Below are 22,726 nucleotides of genomic sequence, written 5' to 3'. Positions count from 1 at the left end.
TAGATGTCACTAGCACTGGATCATCTGCATAGCAACTGTTTGTCAGGTTTATGCCACTGCTGTTTGTGCCTTCCTGGTCCTTTCCAAGGTTAACAATTCAGGGCTGGAAATTCAAAAGCACTTTCTGTGCAGTGGCAGCTGCTATTTGGATAAGAGTCCTAACCGCCAATATGCAGAGGCACAAGTCGTCTGATTTTCAAAATAGTTTAAGCAGGCTGGAGACTCTCCTGTCTGCTTCCATTGTTTCCCACCACTAAGTGGCATTCAGTGGCACTTAACTGAAGAGTGATGCTGAATATCTCCTCAGACCACCCAACCGAAAATTGGGCAGGTCTGGTTGTGGCACTGGGGAGCAATATTCAGTGTTGACACCCGAATGGCAATGCGAACAAAATTACAGGAAAACAGCTGAAGCTGTCCTAAATTAGGCTGCTTAGCAGTGCAGGTGTTGTCACTAAATATTGGGCTAGCATTCACATAATGTTTTTTTTAAAATGCGGTCATCTAAGACCTCTTGACAAGCCCCCCTCCCCCAAGCTTGAGAACACCAGAAAGGCAGCGAGAGATCATGTAGCCATTTTGGAAGGATGCCACAAGAGGCAGGAATGTGAGGGCTCTACTCCTTCCCCTAATGACCATTGCTGCACCACCAGGGACAGGTAGGCCCAATGGGGGGGGGGGAGGGGAAGGGGAGGCTACCTGAATGACTGGGAGTTTGGGAGCAGAGGGGTCTCTTGCTATGTGTGGACTGGGGGGACAGCAAGGGGCTTTGTTGGGGGAAGTAGGTCCAGGAAGTAACATCAGAAGAAGAGCCAATGCTGGTGTGAGCAGCAGGTTGGAATTGCTGCTCACGTCATGAATGTTTAAAAGGGAAGGGAAACACCATGTTCGGTAGTGAGGGGGGGGGTAAGGAGGGGGTGGAGAGGAGTATGGGTGCTGGTGCCCCCACCATGATGGCACCTGGAGCAGACTGCCCCACACACACATCCTTACTGTGCCACAGGGCATGACCACTTATGCCAGCCATAGACAAGCTGTATCTATACCACCTAATTTCCAGCATAAGTCATGCTATAAGTTATATGTGTAACTATGTCCTCCCCACACCTTGTCTTGTGCGCGTCTGCTTTGAAATATATGTTTTCTTTTGAATCATTTTCTTATTTATCACTCAGAGCCAGTGATGTAATGAGGGAAGGAGGCACCCGGGGCAGGGCGCACTCCTACCACGCACATCCTCGCCCATGTACCTCTCGAAATCATGGTTGACAGTGAGCAGTACCTCTTCCCTGCTACTCGTGCTGGCCTTAGCTCTCTCTCCGATGTCATATGCTGGGGTCCTGCGACCAGGAAGTGACTTCAGAAGGAGAGCTGCAGGGTGCGAGCAGCAGGGCGGAGGTGCTGCTCGCAGCTGGAGAGGAGGGCGGAGAGGACAAGAGGTGCCAGTGCCAGTACCCCTACCCAGAAGGCGCCCAGCGTGGACGCCTGCCCCTTACTATTCCACTGCATAGGGCTCCTTTTATTAGCATGTACTTACCACAGCTTAAAAGGTCTGGGGGAGAGAGGACATTTTTGTTCTAGTCAGTTAGCAGATCTACAGTGCCACTTGCTAACTTACTTGCATGTGAGCCTTCATCCTCTACAAAACAGGTGGCGGTAAGGGATCATGCTCTAAGTTTTGGTAATGGGTGTGTGCTAATGACAACATTAGTGCATTGGCAGCAGCCGCGAAATGCGTCAGAGCCGAGAGTGCGACTCATATCTACAGATAAGTTATTCCGCATAATTTCGTACATTTAAAGTCTTTAAACAACATTTTTTTTCAGTGCGATGATTAAGAGCCTGAGATTCAGACATTCGAACATCTGGGCTTGTCCCGAAGTCTGGTCTGAGAATAACACCTTCGGAGCACTGTCTTGCGAGTTGATTTTTTTGTTTTATGTGATAGTCAGCATTTAGGAATTGGCTCCTTGGTATACCAAGTGTTTCCCCCTATATTTGTGATCATTAGTGCAATGCCATTAATTCTGAAAATGGAAAATTGGCCGTTTTTCCAGCCGCTGTAAAAATGGACAGCATGCGGCAAAGACCCACATAAGAGCATGCTAGGGCCACTTTCCATCTCAACATTATAAAATGACCCCCTTAGTAAGTTAGTACCCTGTTTTTTCTTCCTCCTTCAAATCCTACATGTGTTTCATCAGATGCTGCTCAATAATTGATGAGATCCTGTTTTCAGTGACCTGAAAAAGATGCTATATGTAGGTTATGTATTAAAAATTACTGTTCTATAATTTCTGACTCCAGTACTTTGTGGATTTTAAAAAGCTAGTTTAGGAACAAGGCAATATTTAAATACCACAATCAGCATGGTGTTTAAATCTCTCATATACAGTATATGGCTTGTGAATGGCAATGCATAAACTGTGTATGGAGAGTGGTCATGGCTGCTTGCTATGCAAATAGCAGCGATATTTGTCCGTACCCCAGAATTTTATAAAGGCACCAAATTTTGGATGTGATCCTGAGAAGTACTTGCAATGTAATTATTTAACAAGTCAAATAACGCTGATTATTGACATTAATTGGAGTTTGGATATGTGCACGCTTCTGTCTGAACGCAATTCTATAACACGGTATACCAAAATTGTATCGCGTGTAACCCAAAAGGGGTGCATGAGGCCATAGGAGGGGCATGGGGTGGGTTGGAGCTTTCCTAGTATTTAGGCACAATGTTACAGAGCTCCAGGGTTGTGCGCTGGACTTGCCTTCTAGGATTCATGAGAGAAGCAGAGAGGGAGACAAAGTACAAGCCACACAGGGAACAAGATGAAAAAGTACAAAGGGCCTCCAAGTTCCGGGCAATCAAACTCAGATTTATTATTAGACCCGACACGGGCAGTGTTTCGGTGTAACCGCCTGCATCAGGAGTCATTCAAGGGGATAAAATGAAAGAGCAATCATCTAACGCCAGTACAGTAAAATTAGACAAGGCACTGCTTAAGCGCCTCAGTAGATACAAAGCATTCACACCACTCTTTGTGTTAGGATTTATACCAGATTTCATTTGGTTGAAGTCCACGCTCCCGACGTTGGTTGTGGGAATTGGTGCTTATATAAAGGGGGCTTGGTGTGGAACACCTTTAATAGAATACAATTTCAGCACAGATCTTTCCAGCACCTAACATTTTATTTTATTTGTTTGTTTGTTTTTATATCCCGCCCTCCCAAAGAACAGAACAGATTGCATACATATTTATATGTATTATACAGGGTGTTGGAAAACATGGTATGGCAGGACACTGTCTGATAGAGATGGCAAAACAATTAACAAAGCACGGTAAAACATAACATAACAAGGCATGACAAACCTAGTAGTATACCGTGTTTCCCCGAAAATAAGACCTACCCTGAAAATAAGCCCTAGCATGATTTTCGGGGTAGGTCTTACCCCGAAAATAAACCCTAGTCGTTGGCAGCAGCAGCACTTCCACCCGCCCGCCGCCACACCCCCGCCGACCCACCTCACCCTCCCATTTGAACCGCGAGATAGGAATACCTTATAACAGTGTCGGCAGCAATCTACCCAGGTTGCTTTGTGGCCTTCTATCTCCTGGGCGTTCCTCTGCCGCATCACTGATGATGTCATCAGCAATGTGGCAGAAGAACGCCCGGGAGGTAGAAGGCCTTGAAGCAGCCTGTGTAGATTGCTGCCGATGCTGTTATAAGGTATTCCTGTCTCTCGTTTTGGATGGGAGGGAGAGATGGGTCAGCGGGGGTGGGGGTGCACCGTGGCAGCAGCAGCAGGTGGTGGAGGGATAGAAAAATGCTACATGGGGGATGGGAGGAAGGGAGGGATAGAAGCTGCAAGGGTTCTGCTGCACAAGGGATGGGAGGGAGGGCTGGAAAGATACTGCAGAAGGGGATGGGTGAGAGGTCAGGAAAGATGCTGTACATGTGGGGGAGAGAAAGGAAATAAGAAGAATTGGAGTGGAGGAGAGGAAGGACGAGATGATGAGAACATGAAAAAAATAAGATATCCCTGAAAATAAGACCTAGTGCCTTTTTTGGGCCCCAAATTAATATAAAACAGTGTCTTATTTTGGGGGAAACACGGTATATACAAGCATAGTATGGCATATATCTCATGGCATATCTAGTATTATACAGTATTTACAAAACATGGCATGGTAAACATAACATGATTTCATTCTCATTTCAGATTTTTTCATTTTTAAACAGTAGAAGCTAGGATAGTCATCCTGGTCTTTTTAAACTGTTTATAATAATATTTGTTAACTTCCAAGTCACCACTTGTACAAGAAACAGAGAATTGATAGAAGAAATAATAATAGGAACCCACCCCCCAATTAAATGCATTTCAAGTTACCGTATTTTTTGCTCCATAAGATACACCTGACCATAAGATGCACCTTAGATTTAGAGGAGGAAAAGAAGAAAAAACCCCATTCTGAACCAAATTCTTCCTGCCAGGCTCTGTACCCTGCCCCCCCCCCCTTTGGTGGTCTAGTGGTAGGCTGAGACAGGGCACAGAGCGGGCAGGGACAGGGCACAGGGCGGGCAGGCAGGCAGGCCTAGTGACAGACAGGCAGGCAGGCCCCATACCCCCCATGTGCCCCCCCAGTACCTTAAATCATCCTTCATCCCCCATGTGCCCCCCAGTACCTTAAATCATCGCCCCACATACCCCAATACCTTTTCTATTCATCCCCCATACCTTTAATCATACCCCCCACTTGTACCTTTAATCATAGCTCCCCTTGTACCTTTTTTTATCGTGCCTTCACCCTCCTTTGTACCGATACCTTTTTTATTTTTTAAACCCGTACCTTTTTAAATTTTTCTTTCCTTCCCTCAACGGCTTCGTATAATTTTTGGGGCAGCAGGTGCATGAGTCAGGAGTGCGGAGGTCAGGCGCAAGCTTTCTGCATTCCCGCTTGGCCCTGCATATTTTCTGAATGGTGAGAGCAGGATTTGGGCGGGATGTGGGCTGATCTAAACTTAGTCGTACTGCAAGTATAACCGAAAGTTTAATGAGGCTGCCTGGACGGAACTTGTACGTTGTGACTTAGGCCATGTAAAATCAGGTCTAAGTGCCAAAAAGGTATCCAAAGTGACCAGATAAGCACTGCAGACACAAAGTACAGACTCCCACACACTGCCCCCCATAACACTATAAAAATCAGAATAAAAACGTACATACTTGCCTCCAAAACATCAGCACCTGGCACAGCAAAGCCAAGTAGAGCAGCACAGAGGTGACTTAGGTAGTGTGGGGGGTGGGCTAATGAACCATAGAGAGGAAGACCCAGGCCCATAAGCAACTCAAACCACTACATTTATGTTGGAACATGTGTACCCCCCAAACCCTACTGTACTGCCATATAGGTGCCACCTGCAGCCGTGAGGACTATTGGGGTGGTAGACAGGTGGGTCTAGTAGGTTTTGGGGTGTTTTGGGGGACTCACCATGACCTTTAAGGAAGTTTTGGTGAGATCTTTATGTGGCACCCTTGTTGTGAAGTTTGCAGCAGTGCTCTGTAAGGTGCTCCACTACTCTGTTGCCATGTCTAGGTGTCCAGTCCATTACTTTGCTGGGCCCTCCCATGTCCAAATGGTCCTTTTCTAGGCGTTTTTGACGGACAAATTTTTGGACGACAATGGGGTATAAAGATAGACGACTTAGCGGTCTGGGCGATCAAACAGCTGGACATGCAGTTAGACGACTCTCGAAAAAAATATTTTTGACATATTTTTCGAGAATGGACTTTAGACCCTGTCGACTTTGGGCGACTAGCGACTTAGGCACAAAACGGACTTAGATTATGCCCCTCCACACATATTGCAATACCACCACCAAACATATAACAATGTTACCGACAATAAACAACACAAACAAAACTACTCAATTGCTGTTACTTGACCGAGCTCATTACCCGCTGTTACCGACTGCAAAAGCACGCAAGAACAAACTGTAAAACCGAAGCTGCTTGCCGAAGATCCATAGAAAGCCTGTTCCAACAAACGGGGCCCTGAGCCGAAAACATCACTTTCCGGTGACTCAAGAGTTTAACCACAGACAGGGAGGGCACGTCGAGACAGAGCTGATCTCTAGTGCGTAAACTCCATGCCGGAACATAAAAGTGTATCAGAGTTCGTAGCAGCTTTGGAGCACCATCTTTCAAACGTTTAAACACAGAAAAACTCGATGTGAACCCTAATAGGCAGCCAATGCAAATCTTTCAAAACTGGCATAATGTGCACGTTGAAACCGAGAAACAAGTGCTACCAAACGTGCAACGGCGTATTGAGCACGTTGAAAGGACCTAAGAACACATTGCGGTAAACCTAGATACAGATCATTGCAATAATCCAGCACTATTTTATTTTTAGCATGAGGGAAGTGCACACCAATCCCCAAACTACCATGGGACACCTGAGTGCACACGACGCAGTGGCGTAATAAGGGGGAGGGGGCAGTTCGCCCTGGGTGCCCTGGTGAGGTTGCCGGCACTCGTCCTCCTCCCAACTCCCCCCCTACATGCATGCACTCTTCCCTTCCCTGGACCTCTTTAATTTTACCAGCGCGAGCATCATCATGAACGTACTGCCCGTGTCAGTGTTGGCTCTCTCTCTCTCTGATGTCACTTCCAGGTCATATCTTCCAGGTCACCTAGGAAGTGATGTTAGAGGGAGAGCCAACACCAATGCAGGCAGCAAGTTCATGATGCTGCTTATGCCGGGAAAATTAAAGAGGTATAAGGAAGGGGCACATTTGGAAGGGGGTTGGGAAGGAGCCACCATTGGCTCCGTCTGCAGTAATGGTTTTTAACCTGCGGCAAGCATGCGTTTGTGGCTCTTTTACTAAGCTGTGGCAAGCTCTAAGTGTCGGCTCTGAAACAATCCAAATTCACTGTTTGGATAAATGTTTCACAAAATAAGAACTAAAGGGGCCTCGTTAATATGCAAATTAAAATCACCTAATAAAACGTTAGCATCAATATAAGTCATTGTTAAAAGTCTCAATTAAGGGAGAGTAATTAACAGTGAATAGTTCAGGTGGACAGTAACATAGACAGACTGGCCAGTTCAAGGCAGTTTAAAAAATCATCTTGTATTGAGGATCAATTTGGAATTCAACTTGAAGCAAAGCTATTGACGGTTTGCAGGCAATGAAGATACTACTTACCTTATTTGAGGCCATGGTTTACAGACAGTAGGAAACAATTGCCTGAGCAAGAACTGAGTTTTGGTCACATAAAATTGAACAGGGGACTCATTTTCAAAACACAATCATCAAAAAAATGCCATGAAATGGAAGTGGACATGTAGAAATGCAATTTTCAAAACTCATTCTAAAGATGTTTTTCTCCACAGTACATCTAGATCTCAATGGGGCATATTTTGGTCAGGCTTATGATCTGGACATTTTTCAGCAATAATGGAACTTTGTAAAAACATCCATGGCCAAAAGGAGGCCATTGTAGGCTAAACCTGTTTCAATAATGACTAAACGCCAAAAGATGTCCAAAAATGACCAGATGACCACTGAAGGGATAAAGGTGTGACCCCCCTTTAATCCTCCAGTGATTACTGATCCCCTTCTTCTTCCCTAAGAGCTAAAAGTGACAATATATACCAAACTCTAGGAAAACTGCAGAAATAATGGACATTCCTCTCAAGAGCAGCAAGCAGGTCCCTGGCTGGTGCCGTGGACTGCAGTGAAGAGGTCCCAAGCACATATCCCACTCTAACTAGTATACTTCTGATGGAAGGTGCAAGTACTCCCAAAACACAAAATACCTACTGAACCCACATCTGCAGGCATAAGGGCTATTGTAGTGGTGTACAGTTGGGTACAGTACATATTTTGCCATTCCTGGAAGGCTCAGCATACAAAATATGGGAGTTATGATGTGTTGTGTACCTGGGACCTTTTATGTGTGGTTCACTGCAGTGCCCCCACAGGCTGCCCCACTGCTCTGCTGGGATGTCTGTGTGGCTAATCTAGTGATACTGCTGGCCCCCAGATGTCCCGATACCTTGCTTTGTGCATTTTCTCCTTGAGCATTTTTTTTTTTTTTTTAGGAAAATCGCCCTAAAAAAGATGCATTGAACACAAAAACCATCTTAAAATAGGGCAATTTTTGAACCAAAACAACACGCGTTTGTGAGGTTTGAAAATGGCCTTGTTGATGCTGGATTTTTGGATTTTTTGCAAAACATTCAACATCGGATTTGGATGTCATATCGAAAAGGCCTCTCTAGGTGTGTGCTGAACCAAAAGGTCAAATAATATCACAGGCCTATTGTTTACAACTGAGAAAATCTACTGATAATTTGTTTGACATGACCTCGCTGGGATAAGTACAGAAAACCAAGTTTGATATCTTTATCTTTTTGATGGCGATTAGGGCCCTACCCTTGAATGCAACTCATCCGGTTCCATCATTTTGTCTACTCTTAATTTAGACCCCCTTTTATCAAGCCATGTACTGCAGTAAAAGATCCAACGTTCATAGAATTCTTATGGGCATCTGAGCTTATATCGCAGTGGCTATTAAAAAACCCTAATGCGGCTTGATAAAAGGGAGCCTTAGTTAGTTCCTCATAAACACAGTCTTCTGACTATTGTTTGGGGGTCTACCTTAATGACATTCCTAGTTGGGTTTATTTCTGGAGTCCTCCATCTGTGAACACCAAAATAAATATTTGTTAGGAAGTTCTGCTTTATCCCATCAACTTCTACATATTCCTCCCTAAACCTAAGGGTTTCTTGGGGATAATTTAGTTTTTTGCCTCACTATATACTTGAAATACAGTACTGATAGGGTGAAATTGTTTCTAACAAACTCCTTTCAAGAATAACACAGTAATTATTGTGCAGAAAGATCGTCTCAGATGTTCTCTCTTCTTAAAACAGCCATTCAAATTAATTTTACAGTTTATTCACATCTTTTTAAAGAAATGTTCTTTGAAGGCAGTTAAACACATAAATAAATTGATTTCAAAGAAATACATGTGATTGAAGGAAATAACTAATCTTTTCTTTTAAGGCAATTAAACAAAATCAAATTTACCCACAATTTCTCTTTTCCCAAGTTTTAATTCACAAAATTTGCTAGCAAAGCAATTTCCACTTACCAACAGAATCAACTTCTGTTCTCAGAACTCTCTCAGGATGTGTGCTTGACCAGAATGATAATTAGGAAAAGAAACACTTCATACATCTGATTATTCTATATTGCATAAATTTCTATTACTTAATACTTTTTAACTTATCTCTTAGTCTCCTGTCTGCCCCATCCACCCCATTATCTATTGCATGCCCCTCTCAGAACTCTGTTTTCCCCTTTCCCTTAACTCTCCTTAGTCTTCAGTGTCTTGGGTTCCCTCTTATTCCCTCTGATCAACACCTATCCTTCATTATCACATTCTTCTACTTTTGTGCCCCATCTGTTTTTTGCTATCATACCTCCTCCATTCCCATGCTCATTGTTCTCCCCAGAAATTTTTTCCAGCCGGGTGGCATGATAAAGTAGCCGGATGGGGTGGTGCAGGACGGGGAAATTTGGTGGTTAGAATAGGGTCATTAAATCCAGTGGCGTACCTAGTATATATGACAGCCAGTGCTGATCATTTTTTTAACAACCCCCCTCCTCTATATAAAAAAATACATTTTTAGTAATAATCCATGAGTCACACAACAAGGGTGCACCTTGGAAAAGGCAGCATCTTAAACACTGCAGTGACCACTAGAACACCAACACACGAATTGTAAAACTAAACAAGCCAGATCCTGCAGTCAATTGATCCTGTACAGTCGATGCTAACAGAAAACCTTGTCCTTTTCATACACACAGAACACAGAACACAGAAACACCCTCAACCAATATGGAATTATCACAAACTAAAAATAGAAATATGTAGACAAAAGTTAAACTGAACCAAGAAACCAGACTCTGCATATAATGCAACACCACAGAAACAGTGACACATCCCTTAATACTGCGTAAAAAATAAAGACAGTAGATGTAAATTTTAAAAAACTGCTACATAAATCACCACTTTACAAATTAACAAATAGAAATAAAAAAAAATAATAAGAAATAAGAAAATACCATTTTATTGGACTAATCTATTTTTAAATTAGTAGTAATTAGCTTTCAGAGGCCAAATCTTTCTTCAAGACAGTACAGTATATTGCTGTTATTATGGTATCTTGTCCTGACCTGAGGAAAGGAGTTTAGTCCCCCAAAAATTGTCTTATTTCTATTTCCTATTTATAGACTTTAATAAATACAGTTACAATACTACTTGATTCTACGTAAAGCAACAACAAAAAAAGTTTTTCTAACTTTTGTCATTTCTGCTTTAATCATCTTCTTTTCACTCTCTTCTTTCTATTCAGCATTTGTCCTCGCTCCCTTCCATGCAACATCTGTCCTCTCTCTTTGCCCCTTCCACCCAGCCTGTCCTCTCTCTCTCTACCCCTTCCATCTACTGTCCACCCTCTCTGCCCTTTCCATTCAGTGTCTGCCCTCTCTCTCTTCCATATGGCATCTTCCCTCTTTTTATGTCCTTCAATAAATTGTATATCCTTTGCCCTTTCTCCTTTGTACATGATTCATTTCAGCTTCACCCCTCTCCATTTTTCTGTCTCTACCCCTTCCCCTATGCTCTGGCATATCTCTTCTCCTTCCCTTCCTTCCCCCCATGCCCTGGCATCTCTTTCCTCTCTCTCCTTGCTCTGGCACCTCCTCTCCTTTCTTTCCCTCTGGTCTGGCATTTGTCTCCTTAGTTTCCCTCCCCTCCTCCCATGCCCTGACATCTATCTCCTCTCCTTCCATCTCCCATTCCATTATCTGGCATATCCTCTCCTTCCTTCCTTCCCCCTGGTCTGGCATCTGTCTCTTCCCTCCCCTTCCTATATGCCCTGACATCTTTCCCTCCCCCTCCATGGTCTGGTATCTCCTTTCCTTTCCTTCCCATGGTCTTAGCATCTCTCTTTCCTCTCCTCTCCCTGGTCTTCCTTCTCCCTCCTTCCCTCTCTCCCCCCCAATTGGGTGTAGCAGCAGCATTTCTCTTCCCCACTCCAATTAGCCACAGTGCAGCATTTCTTCCCCCTGCAGTGCCAGCAGCAGATGCATTCCTCCCCTGCAGTGCCAGCAGCAGCATTCCTCCCCTGCAGTGCCAGCAGCAGCATTTCTCTCCCCACCCCCCTCCAATTGGCCACAGTGTAGCATTCACAATTTGCTACAAGCTAAGGCGGGAGATAGGGAAGTGAGGAGGGAAGCTTACAACTAGCTGCTCTTTTTTGCTTCGGGCCTTCCTCGCTGCCGGGTCCTACCTTCGCGGAAACAGAAAGTAGGCAGGACCCGACAGCGAGGATGGCCCAAAAAAAGCAAGAGCAGCTAGTTGTAAGCTTCTCTCCTCACTTCCCTATCTTCCGCCTTGGGCTCATGCCTTCGGGGCTCTGTAGGCAAGACTGCACATTATGCTGGCTCAGCAGCATGCCCATACAAAAATGGTGACCCACTGAGGCCTCATACCAGGGGAAGTTGTTCAGGATACTCAGGCTGCCACACGCCTTTTCCCCACACAAAAGCTCCCCGTTGGCACGCACATGTTGCAAACTCTCATGCAGCCAGCGCACAGAGTGGCTCACATTCGCCTATCTGTCTGCTGGGGTCTCTGATGTGTGCAGTGGCCCTGCCTATGAGCGCAATGGTGTGGTGCTGAAAGTACAGGAGCACCAGTATAGATGGCAAGTGGCCCATGTGTAAGGAGTCAGCTGTGGGATCGAAGCCGCTCTGCAGTATTAAAAAGTCAGGCTAAGGATGAACTTCTGACGACTCTTCAGGCTGTGCCAAGTCAGCCCGGGGAATCCCCAAACCGGTGAGAGGGTGTTTTTTGTTTGGTTTTTTTTTAAATGTTTGAGCAGCAGCAGGATATGCGGCTGAGATGACAGCTGGGCGGTCATCTAAATTAGCCAGGTGGAGCGCCCAGTTAAAAGGCTCTAGGCAGAACACTGCATGCTCATCATATTATTCTTTCTCTCACTCCTCTTTCCTGGACCATGAAATGAAAGAAGGTCAGTGAGAGAGAGAAAGGGAGACATGTTGCCAATGGGGGTGGAGGACAGAGGAAGAAAAGTTGGACTCAAGGAGGGACAGAGAGAGAGATGTTGGTTGGGGAAGTGAATGAGGTCCGGAGGAGATGAAGCGTGCAGGAGGTACAAAGAAAGAAGTGTTGGATGAACAGTCAGAAGGAAGTGCAACCAGAGACTCATGAAATCATCAGACAACAAAGGTAGGAAAAATTATTTTATTCTAAATTTAGTGATTGAAATGTGTCAGTTTTGAGAATTTATATCTGCTGTCTATATTTTTCATTATATTTTTCTGATTTTCTATAGTTGTTACTGAGGTGACATTGCATATTTTAAAGTCATCTGCCTTGACCTCTTAAAAAAAAAGAATATAAATGATAATTCATGGGGAAGGGTGATCAAAACCCTCAGGTGAGTATAAGCTTTCAGGTAAGTGAATCACTAAATACCGCTACACAAATTGGACAAGGGGGCAATGTTTGGAAAGCTGTATATACTAATGCTCGAAGCATCCTTGCACTGTACCAACAGTTCTCCATAAACTGTACTGTAAATTGCCTTGAACCTTTGTAGGCCTAGCACGACTCATAAATCCCAGATTAGATTAGACTAACAATCAATTATGGATGTTAATTGGCAGGCATTAAAATCTGCAAATGCACCTGGCTGTGTGCAATTCTATAACACATGGTGCCTAATTCTGTTAGCGCATAACTCAAAGGCAGCGTGGCCTTGGGCATATCAGAGGCATTCTGAAAGGCTGTGTGTGGAATGATAGAATATGGCCTCAGTGCTCCTAACTTGGGCGACAGCATTTACAACAGGTTTCGGCTGATATAGTTCAGTGCCAGAACTGGCACTAAGCCCAATTCTATAAAGGGTGTGTGCACGTCATAGAATCCTGCTTAGTGCCAATTTTTTCCTAGTTTCAAATTTTAAGCACCGTTTCCCAAATCCAACCCTATGCCAGTACATTTTATAAATGTTGGTTTCCCTTTATAGAATAGGGGCTCAGCACAGATCTTTTCTGTGCCTAACATTTGGCACTATGGCCCAGATTCTATAAATGGCACCTGAATTCAGGTGCCTAGATCGGTGCACTTATCCATTCTAGGCACCTAACTTATCCCCATTTTATGAAGCCGCGTTAGACTTTTTTTTAATCGCCGGCCACGGCCACGTCAGAGCTAATACCATCACGGCCGGTCACCATTAATGGTCAAATAATGAGCTCAAAATTGGCAAAAATTAAAATTAATTGGGTGGTAGACACCTAACTTAGTAAGCGCCTACCGCTTTTGGGTAGGCACCTACCAGAAAGTAGGAATGGTTAAAGGCAGACTATGGGCGGATCTTGGGTGTGTTTTGCATCTAGGTGTCTAAATTAGACTTAGGCACCTGTATTTAGTAGAGCATGACACAGGGACAAATTTTTCCCCGTCCCCGCAGGAACTCATTTTCCCGTCCCCGCGAGTTCTTTTCCTGCCCCTGTCCTACTCCTGCAAGCTCTGCCCTCGTCTGCACAAGTCTCAAACACTCTAAAATCATAAGTTTTTGAGGCTTGTGTGGTTAAGGCAGAGCTTACAGGAATGGGACAGGGACAGTGACAAAACTGATGAGGACAGGATGGGGAAACTGCAGGGACGGGGAAAAATTTGTCCCCATGTCATTCTCTAGTATTTAGGTCAAGAAAACCATGGCATCAATAAGGGACGCCTAAGATTTTGATGCCTATTGGCATCTAAGACAAGTTCAATTTAGGAGCTGCTAGCGCAATTCTACAAGTGGTGTCATACTACAGATTGACGAGCGCTATGCGACGCATTCCTCAGCACCTATCTTTTAAGAGTCATTTATAGAAACAGGGCCTATATGTATAGAATTCTACCTTTGTGACGTGCACCCTCTTTCGAAAGATTGTATACTCTTTCAGATGAGAATATTTTGATGGCATACACACACACAAAAAAAAAAACACGAGATGTCACAATTTTTTTGCTCATTTTCATTTGCCGATGACATGAAATGGCATTACAGTAGGACATATAAAACTGGCATTTCCTGTCATTTTTAACGAACACATATCCCTAAGACTTGGTGTGGCTGTTTATTTGTGCCTATAATATATGTAAGGAAAAGAGATGGCTGAGGGGAGATATGATTGAAGTCTACAAGATCCTGAGTGGAGTAGAACGGGTACAAGTGGATCGATTTTTCACTCCATCAAAAATTACACAGACTAGGGAACACTCGATGAAGTTACAAGGAAATACTCTTAAAACTAATAGGAGGAAATTTTTTTTTCAATCAGAGAATAGTTAAGCTCTGGAACGCGTTGCCAGAGGATGTGGTAAGAGCGGATAGTATAGTTGGTTTTAAGAAAGGTTTGGACAAGTTCCTGGAGGAAAAGTCCATAGTCTGCTATTGAGAAAGACATGGGGGAAGCCACTTCTTGCCCTGTATTGGTAGCTTGGAATATTGCTACACCTTGGGTTTTGGCCAGGTACTAGTGACCTGGATTGGCCACCGTGAGAACGGGCTACTAGGCTTGATGGACCTTTGGCCTGACCCAGTAAAGTTATTCTTATGTTCTTACGTAAGCAAAGTATAAGACAATTAAGCCATTGTAACATCACTGATGAGGTTGGCTCTGAGGCACCGTGGAATGAGGCTTTATGACATCATAATTTCAGCTCTGAAATGTTGCTCTCAATGGGTTTCCAGAATCTTGCTATTCTTTGAGATGCTAGAATGTGCTACTCCTTGGGTTTTGGCCAGGTACTAGTGACCTGGATTGGCCACCATGAGAACCGTCTACTGGTCTTGATAGAGCTTTAGAAATGCTTCTTCTGTTCACAAGTACTGTACCAGGTTTGGTATTACCTCTTGGAGAACCCCTCAAGGGAGCTCAGGATCTCTACACTTCTAACCAATTTTATAGATAATTACAATCCACTTTAAGATTTTTTTTTTAAGTTTATTAACTTCCCCTCCATTCCCACTTTTTGGGAGTCTTTGATTAACTAAAAAGACCTCCTTTTCTCATACCATTCCCTCTGAATTTCAGTTGCTGTGACATTATTTTCTACATAAAAAGCTGCTCCCTCTGTCCTGCCTTACTTATCCTTTCTGAATAAATTATATAACTTGGTATGGCTATATCCCATTCTTGTGACTTATTGAACCCTGTCTCCATGACAGCAAGAATACCTAGGCTTGTATCTGTCATTAGAGCTTGATGATTTGACATTGCATTACCTAGACTATGAGCATCTGTACTCATAGCCTTCCAGCAGCTAGTCCATGCTTTCTTTGTACTCCTATTGCTCAAGGGTAGCCTGTGGGATCTTACTTTTATGTTTTATGCCATTATCTTCATTTGTTCGTTTGGGTTAATAGACTGACATCCCCTGCCTCCAGTTTAAACAGATTGTCTTGCTGGCCCTTTCAATGTATGTAGAGCCTAGTTAACATACTGTTGTCAGAAAAACAAACCCTCAGTTAGAACCATCGTGATTTACAGGTGAGTATTTCTTACCCATGAAAGCATGAAACACCTCTGTTCTGTAATAACTGACTTTTGGCTAGAAGAGATGGAAGATTTTTTGAGGTATACTAGGAACACTTGTATGTCTTCAACCACAAAACTTCTGACATATATTTTTCACTAAGCAGCGTAATGAGAAACTGGATCTTTACTATCAAAACGTGGCAACAGGATGTTATCATTTTAATGGTACCCTACGCAGAGCCACAGTCATTAAGGATTTTTCCAACTTTTGTATTGACCCCAGGGCAAAATAAATCTACATTGAACATAAGCAAGCTGCTGCAACTGCACCTAGAAGTGTTTACAGTTCCAGACATCCTTGAGCTTTTTCTTGCCCTGGGCAAATCTGAACATGTGATAATCCTCCCTGGCCTCATTGAAGAATGTCTTTTTTACTAAGGCTCATTATCGTATGGTTGAAGGACAAGGGGCGCCTAGTTTAATAGAAAAATAAACTTGAATTACAATTGAATGATAGAGTTTTAGGTTTACTGGATAGGTGTTCAGCATAATTTATTTATAACCTACTATATTATGATATATCACTATGGTAACTGCCTGGAGAAGTGTATACATTGGTATAATAGAAATTGCTATAAAAGGAATTTTAAACATACAAGTCTCTACCCTTAACAGTTTTAAGCAATTCTCTCCAGATCACAAAGAGTAAAGGAATGAAACATCAAACCAGTCTAGAGGCTCGCAGCTCTGTAGCCAGTAACTATAGCCCACACCGCCATCACTATGCATTTACCCCCAAATTCTGTATAGAGCAGTATAGGTTACATGAGCAAAGCTGATTGAGACTTCGGCGCTCTGCCTGCATGTTGGATCCCGAGCATGGAACAGGGAGCATTTCAGGAAATGTTATCCTAGAAGATCTGAATTTCAGCTTTCTACCTAAGAGCCTAAATTTGGCTTCCGGAACCTCCCTCCCATATTTTTCTATGTCATTGGTACCTACATGTATCAAGACAACTGGCTCCTCCCCAGCACTGTCTAAAATCCTATCTAAGCCCCAAGTACAGTAGTTAGATTGTGAACCCACCAGGATATATAGGGAAAATACTTAAGAGTGCCTGATTTCTATTCAATGTATTGTAAACTACTTTGGGTGAATCTCTTCACGGAAAGGCGGTTAATAAATCCCGATAAATAAATATTTCCCACTGAATATCAGTAGTTAGACGCTAAAACACTATTTAACCAGTCAGGAGCTATTAGAGTTGGCTAAACATTTTTGAAAATCAGTCAGAATAAACATATATATATATATAAACATAGGATGCAATATTTAGATGGCTTTGGTCAGCGGTTCGGAGCTGAAAATCTGCATTTGATCAGTTGTGCTGACTCCACCCCTGCACTGTGCCAAGTACTGTTCTATACATTTATATACCCTGTTTCTCCGAAAAATAAGACCTATCCCTAAAATAAGTCCTAGCATGATTTTTAAAGATGCTCCTAATATAAGCCCTAGTTAAGATCGACACTCTCCGACTCCATCCCTGACACCTAGTGCTGCCCGATTTGCCAAAAAAAAAAAAATCAGACTCATCAATTCAGCAATCCCCACCCCGGTGAGACCTGACATACCTCCGTTCCGAGGCCTCCTAAAGCAGCAGCTTCATGATCTTCCCCATTGGGGTTTTCCCTCTGCCACGTCACAGTGGGAGGGTCAGTGGGGTTCTAATGCATAGGGGGACGGGATGGAGGGATAGAAAGATGAGTGAGAGGGGAGGAAAGATGCTGCACAAGGTGGGGGGGGGAGAAAGGAAAGAGGAAGAATTGGGATGGAGGAGAGGAAGGGAGAGATGATTGTTGTACATGAAAAAAAAAAAATAAGACATCCCCGAAAATAAGACAGTGTCATATTAATTTTGGGTCCAAAAAATGCATTAGGGCTTATTTTCGGGGAAACACGGTATTTATGGCGCCTATGTTTGAGCACTTAGGCACTAATTTTTGGCACTAGTTTATTTATGCGCCATTTATATGTAGAATCTAATCCATTGTGCACAGAGACAGCAGTTTTTCCTCATTAGCACTACAAGTATGGAGAGCAAAAATGCTCATTTTGTTGAATTTCTCATTCCATTTGTAGGAGTTTAGGTTTTAAAATGTTTATTTCATGAGCATTGTTGTAAATACTGCTCACTGAAAAGAGTGCACTATTCATAGAAAGGATCACCACACAGGGGAAAAATGAAATTACAGTTTTTTTCCCTGTTGTTTTTTGACTATAAACATGAACTGGCACACACACACCATTGAAAATAGGAAGTACCCTTTACAAAAAGTGTACACTAGGGGTCCTTTTACAAAGGCGCGGTAGCGGTTAACGCGCGGAATACCACGCGTTAAACCGCCTGCCGCGCTAGTACCTAACGCCTCCATTGACGAGGCGTTAGGATTTTAGGCTGCCACGGGGGTTAGCGTGTGATGAAATGTCCGACGCGCTAACCCCCGTAGCGCGCCTTGATAAAAGGAGCCCCTAATGTTAGGCTTCTAAAGTGTATATGCTAAGGAATAAATGATGCACACATTTGGACGCCCACCCCCCTCTCCCCCCCAAAAAAAAAAAGAACACTGAACAATATTCTATAAATGGTGCTTTGAGTAGGGCACTTTTTACAATTTTTGGCATGAGGATTTATGCCAAAAGAAACTTGCTGCAAATCCTCGAGCCTAAATTTTGCACGGATCTGCCATATTCTATAACATTGCATGCAAATCCTAGGAATGCCCCCTGACCTGCTCGTATCTAAGTACCATATAAGGAGTTTTTCTCCCCCCCCCCCCCCTTATATGGTACTTGGGTCCCACCCAGTGCATCCCAAGATGGCAAGGGCAGAATGCTGACATGTTGAAGAGAGAAAGTCTAGAGACAGGAAGGAGTAGGCATTCCTCCTGTCTCCTACAGCAAGGTATGTGGATGGGGGAATTCCACTACATCACCAAGGCCAGCTGTAACTAGGGAGTCAGGCTCGGTTGGGCTCAGTCGAACCCAGCCCATCAAGGCCAGGGATTGGATTAGGTGGGTGGGTTTGCTGGGGTATCAGGTTACTCTTTATTTTTGAGAGGGCAGGCTGGGAGGGGTCCACCAGACCACCAGGGATGTTTTTAGATTTCAAGGGGGAGAAGCTGGGCTGGGGCTGGGGAGGGGGGGGGCTGTGAAATGCTTCCTTTGTTGGGGATCAGGCACTGACAAGAAAGTTAGCTCAGAGTAATAAGCAGCAAATCATTGTCATGATTTTAATGCAGCATGAATTTGCATGCTTGTTAATTTGAGCATGCCGTGCTAGATTCACAGTAGAGTTCCCTCTACCGCAAATCTTTTGAGCATCCTCCCCCCTAAATACAGCTACCGACTATTCAAAAAAATTTAGCATGCAACTGCTGGCCACGCCCTTGCCCCTCCCATGTCCACATCCCTCTTGCAGTTGTGCACTATAGAATATAAATGCTAACGTTACACATGATTGCACTCACCAGGTTCCTTAAATATTTGGCTCCTTATCAGCCAGATCACATGTCACACAGTTGCAACATCACTCTCCATCCTTTGAACCCTCTTTTTCTTTCCTATCACATATTATAGTCCCTTTCTTTCTTTCCCTGTTTTTAATTTTGTAAACTGCTTTGCCATTGTTTTTGAGAAACAGTATATTAAAACTAATAAACCATAATAGCACCTAACCTAATTAGGGCCAGTTCATGCTATTAAGCTCCAATAATCGCCGATTGTTGGTTGTTAGTATCAATTTGTACATAATTAGGCAATTCATTTACACGCATAACTGGCCCTACTGTATAAGCCACACACACAATTTTGCATGCTCAGTGTGAATATGTGCATGCAAGATTATAGAAGGAGGGGGGGGGGTTTGAATAGCGCATGCTGTTATCAACATTGCCCCCTGAAATGTTTAAAAACCTAAGCGAAACCAAACTTGCACAAACAACACAGGAACTAACCAGACTGGAAATATTTGCCCTGCACAGCCCAGCGGTAGCACATGTCATTCGGCGTTCAGATATGGAATATTCCATACTCGGTTATTAAGGTTTCAAGGTTTATTAAAAATTTCTTATACCGCTTAATCCAAAATTCAAAGCGGTGTACAATAAAAATTAATTATCAGCGCAAAATAATACAAAGCAGGGAATTAAAAACACAACATGTATCGTTACAAGGGAATGATTAGTAACAAACAAAACACGTCCATTAGACATATAAAAGTAAAACCAAAAACAAAACAAGAGGGTAAAAAGGGAAGAACTACAACATGTAAAGGAAAGAACGAATAAGGAAAAAACATTGGGAAAGAGGGTTGAACTAAGAACAACAGTGAATCGATTTTTTACAAACAACAAAACGCTCACGGTTTCCACAGAAGTAGATGATCCATAAAGGCAAAGATTCTGGAGCACAATGTTCTTGAAGTGATCTTTATTAAAAACAAGTAAATCCACTTATCCACAGTAAGGAGCAGCTGACCCAAAGAATAGCAGTAGACTCAGCACGGTCCATGTTTTGACTCACAAGAGCCTTCCTCAGGGGTCCCAGTCAGTGAATTACTTGACAAAAGTAAAACCGTGGATGGGATTTAAATAAAATATAAGATACCTTGCTCAAAAGAGAGCCGAGGGTGAGACAGAGCGGCTGCGATGCAGTGGCAGTATATGAATCTTTTTTTTTTTTTTAACTATAAATCGATATTTTACTCCATTACAAGTTACAAAGACTGGGGCAGTGGACAATAAGGGGGGGGGGTGTTCTGCCAAGAGCGCCGACCTGGTGGGAGGCACTAGCACCCCTCCTCCTTCCCACTCCTCTCCCTGCTGTGCACCCACCTTCACTTCCCCCCACCGTACCTCTTGCTCTTCGCTGATGCAAGCAGCAATTCCAGCCTGCTGCTCGCACCAGCGTTGGCTCGCCTTCTGAAGTCACTTCTGGGTCCCGCGCCCAGGAAGTGATGTCAGAGGGAGAGCCAATGCTGACATGATCCTCAAACTGGTGATGCTGCTCATGCCAGGAAAGTTAAAGAGGTGCAGGGGATCGGGGGTGCACTTGCAGCAGGGGGGGGGGATAGCGAAGAAGAGGGTAGGGAGGGTTACCACCGCCCCAGGCACCTCACCCTCACTATGCCACTTGACTGGGAGGACCTAGTTCCTGTACTAAAGAGGAAGAGTTGCTATCTCTGTAGTTCCAGTTTGAGGTTGGTTTTTTTTTTTCCTAAAAGGGCTTACAGTATAGGTGTAACCATAAGAGGTTAAGCCATTTGTTCAAGGTCACACAGGAGAAGGTTAAAAAAAAAAAAAAGTAAACCTCTATTGTCAGGATTCCCAACCTCGGGTTAGATTATTGCTAAATATCAGAGATCCACAAATTTTGCTAGGGTTTTTAAAATCCCAGCATCCTTAATGACTTCCTCCGTGATGCTATTTGACATACATGGCCAGTTTCAAAAGGCACAAAGCAGCTATTCAGGAGGAGAAGGAAAAGCAGAAAGAGGTTAAAAAAAAATCTGCTTCTATATGCACATAAGCATAAACTCCATTTCAGTAAATAATATTGTACGCCCCGAGAGGGTGGTGGTGGGGGTGGTAGTAGTGGAAGAAACCAGGCAAACTAGACACCAGTATTCAAAGTTAGAAACAGTAGTGTGGTAACTATGCCACCAGTGACAGACAAGGTTAGGATCATCCAGACCGTGAAAGCTAAGACATTTTCATGCAACAGAGAGAGAAGAAAAGGCAACGAGATGATCTTTACATGTGGCTTTGACTAATTTTTTTTATTATTATTATGCACCATTCTCTGAACAAAAGCTGGGCTATAGCTCCTCTCTTGATATATGAGACACAAAGTATGACTTGATTCCTCAACCCTCTAAGCTGCATAGAAATGTTACATTTATCCCTTCCACACCCCCTCCAGTCAGAAACTAGTGCATTGCGAACTATTCTGCATGAGAGAGCTATAATTGTAAATACAATATGTAAGTTGCTCTGTCATCATCCATTTACCACAGAAGAAGGTAAAAAAAAAAATAAAAAAAAAAATCCAGCAAGACAGGAAAGCATCCCTACTTACCAACTCCGCTGATGTTTTCCTCACAGGAATACCAGATTCCTGTATGGAAGTACCTAAAGAGGAAGCGGTCGTCCCCCGTCTCCCAGCTGTAATGAACCACGTTCTGATTTGTCTCTTTGGACGTCTCATTGCCACCGTAATTGATGCAGTTCGTCTTCTTTGCCTTCCCGCAGTTCGGTTTAGGGACCCTCTGGGTCCCCTCGCACCAGTAGGTAGTGATGAAGGCGGTGGTGGAGAAGAGAAGCGCTACCAAGTTCAGACACACGGCTAACAAGGCTCTGTATCGGCGGCTCGTCTTCATGGTACCGGAGCCCCCCTCCCCGCCCTCCCCCCCTCTCCCCTCAGGGGGGGACCAAATAAGATAGGCACTCGGTTGCCCGAGTTCCAAAGCCCTGTCGCGATTCAGAATCCTTGTAGCTGAGAATCAGCAGAAACTGCCAGGTGCCTCCAATCTGTTGCTGGAGCAGTGAGCCAAGCCGAGCAAACGCCCTCCCATGTTTCACCCCTGCCACCCTTCCAGCCCCCTCCACCCCCCAACTTACAAGCGCTCGCTTGCTTCGGGCTCTAGGACAATGCTGGGCAGCCTGGCTCGTGTGTCTTGTCTGTGCAGTGGAATAGAGTAGACTGTGAAGGGGGTGGGGGTGGGGGGGGAAAGAAGGATGGCGAAGGGATTGACAAGGGCTGTGTCTGCGAGAGCAAGGCTATACAGAGTGAACATCTGCTCGCACAAGATACACGCGACGAAGGGGAGGATGAAAAGCCTCCTATGGGAGACACCTGCAGGCTGCTGGGGCCGGGCCGTAATTGGTCAGTCCAAATAAAGGCGGGAGTCGCCCAGGGCGGCCCAGGCTGGCCCCCTTCAAGTTGCTGTCGAGTCCAGCTCCGGTCTGCCTTTCTCCCAAGTTCAAAGACGCAATAAATCAGAGCAACGGCTTAGCCTTAAT

General features: G+C 44.0%; 1 protein-coding gene across 1 annotated transcript in view; it reads right to left on the bottom strand.

Annotated features, from left to right (window-relative positions):
* Positions 1-22,478, bottom strand: part of GSG1L (GSG1 like) — a 223,851-nt gene extending 201,373 nt beyond the window's left edge. Inside the window, exon 1 of the mRNA XM_033962799.1 lies at positions 21,783-22,478. Within this exon, the coding sequence (XP_033818690.1) occupies positions 21,783-22,083 (301 nt within the window). The 5' untranslated portion in view covers positions 22,084-22,478. The remainder of the gene's footprint in view (positions 1-21,782) is intronic.
* Positions 22,479-22,726: the final 248 nt, after the last annotated feature.

This window comes from Geotrypetes seraphini, chromosome 11, assembly GCF_902459505.1.
Source record: "Geotrypetes seraphini chromosome 11, aGeoSer1.1, whole genome shotgun sequence".
NCBI lineage: Eukaryota > Metazoa > Chordata > Amphibia > Gymnophiona > Dermophiidae > Geotrypetes > Geotrypetes seraphini.
Note: the sequence above shows the minus strand (reverse complement) of the source record. Positions and strands in the feature narration are given on the sequence as shown.